The sequence below is a fragment of the Periophthalmus magnuspinnatus genome, chromosome 15, assembly GCF_009829125.3.
Source record: "Periophthalmus magnuspinnatus isolate fPerMag1 chromosome 15, fPerMag1.2.pri, whole genome shotgun sequence".
Taxonomy (NCBI): Eukaryota; Metazoa; Chordata; class Actinopteri; order Gobiiformes; family Gobiidae; genus Periophthalmus; species Periophthalmus magnuspinnatus.
The window spans coordinates 26,730,052-26,740,576 of record NC_047140.1 but is presented as its reverse complement, the minus strand read 5'-3'; the positions used below and the strand labels follow the sequence as shown (position 1 = coordinate 26,740,576).

At 38.5% G+C, this 10,525-nt stretch overlaps 1 protein-coding gene across 6 annotated transcripts; it reads left to right on the top strand.

Moving 5' to 3' along the window:
- The first annotated feature begins 1,148 nt into the window (after positions 1–1,148).
- Positions 1,149–10,490, top strand: mapk8a (mitogen-activated protein kinase 8a). Of its 6 annotated transcripts, none has more exons than XM_033979551.2 (12): positions 1,149–1,202; positions 5,240–5,406; positions 5,852–5,981; positions 6,059–6,117; positions 6,203–6,341; positions 6,956–7,121; positions 7,252–7,323; positions 8,029–8,211; positions 8,299–8,423; positions 8,506–8,569; positions 8,674–8,751; positions 8,916–10,490. In XM_033979551.2, the coding sequence occupies exons 1-12, from the start codon at positions 1,167–1,169 to the stop codon at positions 9,089–9,091; spliced, it is 1,395 nt and encodes a 464-aa protein (XP_033835442.1). In that variant the 5' UTR covers positions 1,149–1,166; the 3' UTR covers positions 9,092–10,490. The 6 variants fall into 6 exon arrangements, with proteins under 6 accessions (XP_033835442.1, XP_033835443.1, XP_055083002.1 ...); XM_033979552.2 differs by lacking the exons at positions 1,149–1,202; positions 7,252–7,323 and adding exons at positions 2,101–2,303; positions 7,558–7,629; XM_055227027.1 differs by lacking the exon at positions 1,149–1,202 and adding an exon at positions 2,101–2,303 and having other exon boundaries at positions 8,911–10,490.
- Positions 10,491–10,525: the final 35 nt, after the last annotated feature.

Here is a 10,525-nt window from a genome sequence, read left to right as displayed (position 1 = left end):
GTATCATCACATCACATTCATCAAGCAAAAGGCCGACTTCGATGATGTACTTTAAAATTATATCTGTAGTCTAGTTCTCGTGTATGTAACTGTAAGTGTCTATAGTTTTTTATGTCCACATTGAGACGTCTGACCTTTCCTGATTCATCTTTCCCCAACAGCATCCAACTGCTTTCTATCACTGTTCTGCATTTAAGTGAATCTGACCCTCACTGTTATGTCTCCTGATGTTCCATGACCCTATTGTGTTACCTTTAGTGTCTGTATTTCCTCTATATTGGTAGTTTCCCCTGCAGTGATGTTCATATTTTCTGTACAAAAACTAAACATAGCAAGAAGCCAAGAAAGATTGGGACATATTTTCCCTGGCTCTCACTCTGTGCCACCTTGTCACACTATAATTTTCACTGGTCACTGGTGTATAATTCAACTTATAGAAGAAACACATAGCCCACACTACTAAGCATTCAACAGCCCCACTCTATTTGCAGGCCTTTTTTATAATGGTACTACTCAGATCTGGTTAATTTACTGCTAAATTGCATTACAGATATGTGTCTATGTGGGTGCGCATTTCAGTTTTCATCAGATCACTTACATAGCATGTGGGCATAACATAAATAGCACTGTCCTATAGGCTAAGAGAAAATGGAGAATAGCTTAAAGAGAAAGGACTTACCTGGTAACATATGTAATCAATGGCTGCGGTCTGATCCTTTGTGCTATCTTCAGTGTTCCCTCCACGGCCCCATAGTAATCCTGAGCACTGGGACTGGGCTGTTTTGATGTCCTCTGGAAAAAAAACGCCGCTGGTCTCTAGCAATCAATCCATCGATGACATTACCAGACCATGGTGCCCTTTCCTCTGCTCCATCACCACAGCCACGTTGAACAGTTCAAACTTTTTTTTTTTTCTGTGATTGGGTCTATTCCTGGGTAGGCGACTTCTCTTTTAAACACTTAATAGGATTTGCTTTGCGGTTTGACAGCGACAGGTCAACGCCACCAATAGCGAGTGGCGTGAGATCAGCAACACTGATTTTAAGTAATCCGTCTGACGCCCAAAGGTGTGGTGGATCCCCCCGCGCTACACAGAAACCCGAAAAGGACGAACGGCTTGGGCTGTGCAGGACTGTGGCTGGCTGCTGCAAGGCTGCTCCCCCATAATGATCATAACACTGCGGGCTCTCCTCGAACAAGGGGTAAGACTAGTAGTAGGTGCCTCGCTGCGGGAGTCTGTGCTGGGACGCCGCTCTCCGCTCTATCGCGCTTACCTTTTGCAGGCCCCGGGATCTCTGCGGTGGGACAAGGATAAATAACAGTCATCCAGGGTTGTCAGGAGGCTGCGGTGAAATTTTAAACAACTCAGCTCTAACTTAATGTAATTCTACCTTATGCCCTTCCACTGTCACATGTCTTCGCAGTGCGTGGATGCGCATACAGCGCGACTGCTGCTGTGTGAACTCTGAATGGCGAGATAGTATACAACCACTGCACAGGATGCGTGCAGCGTCCAGTGCATGTCATGGTCTACTGTAGCCTATACAGTTACACGTGGGCCCTGGACAATGACAAAACAACCTTGCAATATGTGTTTACAGAAGGTTTATGTGACTCCGTCTTTTGGAAACTCAGGAAAAAACTACAAATGGGCTCACTGATAATATTAATTTATAGCCATGCACTGAAATATATTCAGCATCAGTGCCAGCAGATGGTGTTTTTTTCTTTTTGTAAACCCTTTAACATTTTCTGCGCTTTTTCTGGTTAATTAACGGATTTTAACATCGAGATAGACTAGACATAATATTTCACCAATGTCACTTTCAATAGGAAACCGTTAAAATAACAGTATTTACCTTAATAACAACAACAATCAATATGGATGCCGTGTAGCCAGTTCTGAGCTGTGATTGTTGTGTGGTTAGGTGTCAGGATTTCAGTCTATATGAGTTTCCAATTAACCCAGCAGTGATTTAGTGCAGGCACGGCAGAGTAGCAGCCTCTGCACAGATAAGTGGCCGGGCGGAAGGAGGCTATATGGATGTGGTGGGTGTGTTTCTTTTGCTGAGTGACGTGGTGCTGGGACGCATGCCCCGTGCGCACAAGCGTCCCCGGCCTGTCAGTAGCAGCCAGATGGAAACGTAGGCAAGTAAATTTGGTGAGGTCATGTATTTTTAAGCTGCACAACGGAATAAATCATCATCCAGGATCGGTTTGAAGACATAGTGCGTAACACAGTCTGTAACATTTCGGAGCTCTTACACCGGCGGAGAGGTCGATAGTTTGATTTGGTGACTGAGGTAAGATGAGGATTCGCACCTCTGCTCCTGAGACGTGCTTATTGTTTGGTCGTGGGGGAGGGTCGTGTCTTTTAGCCTTCGTGCATGTTGAACGTTAGCAACGAGGTTATTTTTGTGCCTGGTTTGTGTAATTTGATTTAATAATCTGTCCACGTCGGTTGTGTGTTATAAAGCGTCAATAAGCATGTTGTCTATTTGAGGCACATGCCGATTGCGCACCAATCGCACCACTGCTGATGTTGCGCTAGGCCATCCCATGTACGACTACCTCCATTTATTGTAGCTGTAGCCTCGAATCAGTGCCTTTCTGTATAAAAACCTAAAAGATGAACCCAGCTGACAGTTTGTCTTAACACTAACACTGCGCGTAATTTACCCAGTGACCACCCACTTTGGATTGGTTCAGTGGTTCAGTGGTCTACATGGGAGTCTGTATTCTTGTGATGTCATTCAATTGTGATCTGTGATGTGTATGTAGAGCCTGAAGGACCCAGGGAATAACCACTCTCCTTTCCAAACCAAAAAAAGATGAACTCCTACTTGATAATTGGCGTCTGGCATCTGTCTTCTGAATCATGATTATAAAATACTAGCCACCATACTTGCTCACCAAATAAAAAAAACAAAACATTACCATATGTGGTGGAGGAGTTCCAGTCTGGATTTATGAAAAAGACAAATTACAAACATTACAGCACACAATTAGATCTAATTTAGAACCTACAGCCTAAACGATTGCTGTATTTTATTAGACTTTCAAGTATTTGACACATTGGCACATCAATTCCTTCTCAATCACTACTCAAATTTGGCTTTTTTTGTTTGTTGTTTGTTTTATTTTTTTATAAAGGCAGTTCAAACCCTGTACTGTAACTGCAACTCCTCCATCCTGGTCAATATGGGTCCTCTCCTTGCATCAAATTGCTGAGTTTAAGTGCATCAAGACACCTTTATTTCAGAAAGTAGTGTACAATTGCCAGTAGAGATATTACTATAAATCAGGTCGAAGATGACACGATTATCAGCCACAAACAGATCTTATTAGTGTGGTCCATCATTTACGAGCACTCATTTGGTTCGAGCGCAATATTTTGTACATGAAACAGTTATTTAACCAGTGGACATCTGATGAACTACTTTCTAAATGCTTATCAAATCCTTCTTACCCCAAAACAATTTGCTGTTGTAATCAGCGCTATACCCATGGGGCTCTAATGCTCTTCAAGGACTTCACTAATATAGTCTTATCATATCCATCATCTGGATTAAATACTGTGGTGGTTTGATTCATTACTGGAAAAACTTTGTTGACAATATTCCATAGAGAAGTGTATGGACGTTACCACATAAATATCTCATTACCAAGGAGAATCAGTTATAAACATCTACATTGTTGCTATAAAGTTAAGAACAACGTCAGAAGAATAATGGACACAAATTGTACATTCTGCAAACTGAAAAATTAAACTCTCCTCTCATCTGTTTTGGACCTTTTCTGGAATTTGTTAAATATATTTGTATATCCCATTTTACTCTTTCTTTCAAATACATGCTGTTTTTTTTTTTTGTTTTTTTTTTTAAATATATAACTCGAAAGTAAGCAATATAATGTCATTAAGCATTTAACTGTTTTAAAAAATGTTACATCCAAACATTTCGTAAACCCCTCTTTCATATTTTCCTTTCCGAAATCCAGTATTGTAAGAAAACAATCCACTTGTCCACCCGTTCTAAAGCTGTTAAAACCCTGGAAAACCTTGAACAATTTAGTTTATACATTTTACTTGTAATTGTACATTTTTGTTGTGTATGATATTTTGCTATTTTACTTTTCCTCTGGCATTACCTCTGTAGCCTCCTCTTCTTTCCTTTTCTCCTGTCTCATCTATTTTTTGTTATCTTCTGTGTAATTTGCATCCTTTGTATTTTTGATTTGTTTATTTTATATCCCTGTGTAATGTCTTACATATTTAATTTAATGAAAGGAGAAGAAGATATAGAGAAAAAGCATAGAGTTTCGAAGAGCTAGGACAGTTTCTCACTGGTAAATCTGTACATTTGCCTGAGACAGAGCAGGCACGTTGACATTAATTTGTGTGTCTGTGCAGTACTATATTATTACATGGCTGATGGGTGGATACCCAGATTCATTGTAGTTAGTAATTACAGGGACCAAGTATTCCAAGGATGTGATTACAAAACAATAATTAAATAATTATGAGGAAGCTTCTTTTCAAGTAGAACACATGTCTGTATTGACTAGAGGAATGATGCTGTTTTTCTATTATCACACTCATTACGCTTAGAACAATGTATTGGCACTTAAACAAATCTGTTTTAACATTAGATAATTAGATAACGTCATGTCTATTAAACTGTCAGCCCATCATCGAAATTCCCTATTCATTCAAAAGTGTCCAATCTATTTTGATAATGTGAGAGGAGATGCTATGTACGTATTTGTGACGCTCAAGCAACAGACTCTGCGACTCTGACTCATTTAGTTCTGCCACCATATTATCCCTCATATGGGCCGAGAGCCTGGAAACGGAAAACAGGGCAGTGTAATCACAATGTGTAGTTTGATGTAGGCAATAAGCAAATGTTAGTATTCACATGTTTGTCCACAAAACTGTCCATCGTTTGTCCTTGTATTACATGCTTTTATTTCTGTGGGTTTGTGAATTTCTTCTCTGTTCTGTATAAAGTAAAGCTTCCTATGGCCTGCTGTTTGGATCACTGCTGATAGTATGAAATCTGTCGTCGAGTTGCTGAGTTTTGGAATTGTGCTGTTTAAACCAAGTGTGAAATTTTGCTGTGTCCTCACTCTCTCTAATCCGCTCTCAAACTGTCACTTGATTTTCTCATTCACCCGCTTTACTCAGCTACTGTTGTATTTATCTATCTTCATGGTCTCCTCATCTTTGTGTTCACAGAGGACCTTTTTTGATGCTCAGAAAGCTGCTTTTGAAGAATTCACAATGAACAAAAATAAGAGAGAAAAAGAGTTTTACAGTGTTGATGTTGGAGATTCAACATTCATAGTGCTGAAGAGATATCAGAATTTAAGGCCTATTGGCTCAGGGGCACAGGGGATTGTCTGGTACGTTCATTTTGCATTTCTATCTATATCTGTTTTCTCTGTATTTTTGTTTGGCACATAATTATAAAGCAAAAATGAAAATGCATCAGTAGGCCTGTCATGATAATCACTATATCGTTTTGTTTGATATATGGAAAGCTTTATTGTGTGTACATTTTCTTTGCGCTACTGGGAAATTTTTGGTTATTTTTTGGCTATATGATAAGATTTAAGCCATAAATGGTTGAATTAATAACTTTTATGACTCATTACAGATGCAAAGTTAAGTACTAAAGTGTTTAATTCTGCTGTTTATATATTGCAGCTCATAATTTTTTAACAATATTGTGGACTTAGAATAGTTTTTGTGGTTTAAATCTGCTCTTATTATCGTTTATCATCTCTATTTACTTGAATGTGTTATCATGACAGGCCTACACATTAACTTACATGTTTTTCCTTTTAGCTCTGCCTATGACCAGGTACTTGAACGAAATGTTGCCATTAAGAAACTAAGTCGACCATTTCAAAATCAGACTCATGCCAAACGCGCATACAGAGAGTTAGTTCTTATGAAATATGTCAATCACAAAAATGTAAGTACTATTTTATTCAATGTTTATTTATTTTTTATGAACAAGTAAAAAGTTAATTTGAAATGTTTTGGTTACAGATTATTGGCCTTTTAAATGTTTTCACACCACAAAAATCTTTAGAAGAATTCCAAGATGTGTAAGTAACTGTTCCTGTTATTATGACTTACTTGTGACTTGTGTGGAGGCGTTGGTTCACATGAGAATATTGTGTCTTTGGGCAGATATTTGGTGATGGAGCTGATGGATGCAAACCTCTGCCAGGTCATTCAGATGGAGTTGGATCATGAGCGACTGTCGTATCTGCTCTACCAGATGTTGTGTGGCATTAAACACCTTCACGCCGCTGGCATCATTCACAGGGTAAGAGGGGATGGTGCAGAGTGTCTTCATGAGGGTCGGGTTGTCGATACAAAAAAATATAACACTAAAACTTGAACCCTTGAAACTAGATACTCATTTCAAGTGCTATTGACAAAACTGAAAAAAAAATCACTTAAATAGGACAATATTTTTACCGTATTGCATAGTTTGTTGGGCTTCTTGAACTCTCCGAACTGTAAGATCATGTTGTATTACTGGATAAGCTACTTTTATTTTGAAAATTACATTGTATTGTATCATTTATTATGGTGCCATAAACTTATAACTTTGTATGAAAACCTACTTTGACATTTATGTATTTTATTTTATTTTGGGAGGTGGTAGTGATTTTGTTATCATATTAAGAAAAAGTTGATCGCAAAAAAAAATAAAAATCTACTCTGTCATTTCAGTACTGTGACAACACTACATTAGGGAGTTAAACTTTGTTACCTGACGAGGAGCTAAGATAAACTAGTATTTGTGTTGGTTTATGTGCACTGTCCCGACGCTAATTTAAACTAACTTCATTTAAAATAATAAAACAAGGTTTGCAAATTATGTGATGGCATAATCTATGTAGTATTTAAATGGTCTTCATTCTGTGCCTTTAGGATCTGAAGCCCAGTAACATAGTAGTGAAATCTGATTGCACACTGAAAATTTTGGATTTTGGTCTGGCTCGGACAGCTGCGACAGGCCTCCTGATGACTCCATATGTGGTTACACGTTACTACAGAGCACCAGAAGTGATCCTGGGCATGGGATATCAGGCCAATGGTTAGTGAACATTTATGTCTCTTAACAGTCTCTGATTCTCTTTAAATGTAGTAAAATGCTCTCTAACATTCAAAACTAATCTGGTGTGCGTTTTTCTTGCCTCTTTTGGCTTTATTTACCATTAACTTAGTGGACATATGGTCTGTGGGCTGCATACTGGCTGAAATGGTTCGCCATAAAATCCTATTCCCAGGAAGGGACTGTATCCTTGGGTATTTTAAAACATTGTGGCATTTAAGTATTTTCCTCTTAATGCTGTGCCATGCATGTGCCATTTTAATTTGACCTTCACCACCACTACGCTGCTTTTGCACAATCACTCCATCTTAATCTTATTGTTTCCACATTTGTTTCATTATTTTATGTTTTATTGTGTTTCGTTTATCCTTTTGTTTGCATGGCGTTCACCCTCCTATCATATGAACACGCTCCCCAGTGGATGTGTGGTCGGTCGGCTGCATAGTGGCTGAGATGATCAGGGGAAGCGTGTTGTTCCCTGGCACCGATCGTATCCTTCCCATCATCAATTGATCATTGTATCATCATTTCATTCCCTCAAATATAATCCGTCGTTGATATTGTTTGCCTCTTCTCATTTTGCCGTCTCCTTAAAACGTCCTTGATCATTGTTATGTCATTGTTATGAGAGCAATATGAAACAACACCGCTTCGTTTCAGGTAATTAATAACACTGCAGTTATTTAAAGTGAATGTACTGTATCAGCTGCGTAGCACTGTGTGTGTCCTTTACAATGTCAGTCATGTGACATAGGTGTGGTGTTGTGTGTGTTTGTGTACTGCAGTCCGAGCAGGTTCAGTGTTGAATGCTGAAAAGTCAGGTTTCAATGGTGAGTCACAGTTGTTTTTATACTGCTACTACTACTACTACCTTAACAGTTATACATAGATATTGACCAGTGGAACAAGGTAATCGAGCAGCTAGGCACCCCGACCCAGGAGTTCATGATGAAGCTGAACCAATCAGTCAGGACGTATGTGGAAAACAGACCTCGTTATGCAGGTTACAGCTTTGAGAAGCTCTTTCCTGATGTCCTCTTCCCAGCTGATTCAGATCACAACAAGCTTAAAGGTAAACAATATTCTCGTGGTTGTATTGAATAATCCATATATTGGCAATGTACTGTACGTTCAATGCGGCATTATGTTTTGTCTTTAGCAAGCCAAGCAAGAGATCTTCTGTCCAAGATGTTAGTGATCGATGCCTCCAAACGTATTTCTGTAGATGAGGCCCTAAAGCATCCTTATATCAATGTTTGGTACGATCCTGCAGAAGTGGAAGCAGTAAGTAGGAGATTACATTTTCAAGCACGTAATCTGTATGTAACAACCTCGATCTTACTTTTTCTCATTTTCACTTCCTTAGCCATCTCCAAAAATCCCAGACAAACAGCTGGATGAGAGAGAGCACACAGTGGAAGAATGGAAAGGTTAGTCACTACTTTTGATTCTTCAAAATGCTGTTTAGAACCAATATCAACCATAAACTACATTAAGTCTTCTTTAGGTAACAGATTTTCTTTTTATTTTGCAGAGCTGATTTATAAAGAAGTATATGATTGGGAAGAATGGCATAGAAATGGAGTTATAAGAGGTCAGCCATCTCCTTTAGGTATGTCATCAGCAGAATCACTGTACTGTCTTTGTTTGTAATCATATCTTTATTTTCAGAGATTTAAGTATAATTAATACAACTTTACTTTAAATTTCAGTGAGACGCCTTCCTTTGCGTTGTAATAAAAGCGTATGTGTTGACATGTATTTTTCGCAGCACAGGTGCAGCAGTAGTGGACAGCCCCCCTCAGCCCGCCTCCTCCTCCTCTTCAGTCAATGATGTGTCGTCCATGTCCACAGAGCCGTCAGACCCCAGCAGTGACCCCACCATGACCTCGGAGACAGAGAGCAGTTTGGACAGTCACACTTCACTCGGTGCTCTGGCCTGTTGCAGATAATACCCACGTATAGTATCCCTCACACACTTGAACACAGAAACAAACCCTGTCAAAAAATATGCATGTATTACACATGTATGATGGGGCACGGTTTACGCCAAAAATGTGTTTTTTTAGTCTGTAGAGGTGCGCTGTTAATGTACAGTTTGTCTTGAACTTTTCTCCTACTGCTGTATGATGTGGTTTTAAAATGTATAATTATGATTGTATTTTTGCTGCAAAGAAGAATCACAATAGGTTTTAATGTGAACTTGTGACGTATGTTTTGAAAGAGAAAAAATGTGTATAAATTACATGCTGTTTTTAAGGTACAACTGTACAGTGGGCACATCACAGCCTGCTGTTACTGCAATATTCATTTTTGAGTATTGATCCAAATTACTAGGTTTGCTTTTTGTATTATTTTTATGACAATTGAATGAATCTATTTTTTATTTTTGTCAGTAAATTAGACAAAGCACATTTCATGTTAAAGCCAGATCCAAATAGATCGGGGCTTCTTTTTTGTAGAAAGCTAGCCTCGAAATGAGTCTATTTGGATTGTGTGTATGGACAATGGCACACACGTTTGCTACATGCATGTTTGAACAGCTTGTTAAGGAGTCTTATTGTCAGGAAGAACAGGGTGAATGTATGTTAAATTGTGATGCGCTGTGACACTAATATAGACCACTCCTTGAATGACTGAAATGAAGATTGTTATAAAATCTTAATCTGAACCAGACACTTTATGTTTTGGCAGATTTAATTTCAACACTTGTTTTTTATTAATTTAAGTGTCCTTAATCCCTTCAGTCATTTTATTTTGGTGCACCTTTGTTAGTTCTACCTCTCACACACACACAAGTGAAGTTACAGTCAGTACTGTAAAGCAAGACACAACATTGGTATTTATTTATGTATTTATTTATTTCAGGCTACGAGATGTCCGTTTGTATGTAATGTACTATTTATATGCATTTTTTGTTCTATAGTATCCTGTGCAATATAATTTTTTTAGAATAGTGAATATGTACAAATTTACAATAGGCTTAGATGTACGTATGTTTTCTGAGAACCAGGAAACAGACATTTGCCATAATATCCTTTGGCTCAGTCAGCATGCTCGTTTAGGAGCGACCCTGATCCAAACGATCAATACCCAGTGGAATTCTGGGAGTTAGTGACTTCCTTTTTGTCTCTTTCATATTTTAAACACAGCTCAAAATCTGTGTCACATGAGGAGGAAACAAGGAAGTCTCATTAGTGTAAATTATGAATGAGCCCAACACTGACAACAAAGCTAACCTGTATTTTACCAAGGCCACCTGTGTCCCACTAACAGATCAATGATGTCCCGTGCATTAGAGATTCAGTCTGTCACCTTTTAACTCCAACAAATAAATAACTACAATTACAATGTCTCTAATGTTTTCTCTTTCAGCAACTGGACAG

Coding starts and splice junctions, on each gene's coding strand:
- mapk8a (XM_033979551.2), top strand. CDS start 1,167: ATGATCATAACACTGCGGGCTCTCCTCGAACAAGGG. Junction 5,982..6,058: donor AATATGTCAATCACAAAAAT/GTAAGTACTATT, acceptor TTTTGGTTACAG/ATTATTGGCCTTTTAAATGT. Junction 6,118..6,202: donor TTAGAAGAATTCCAAGATGT/GTAAGTAACTGT, acceptor GTCTTTGGGCAG/ATATTTGGTGATGGAGCTGA.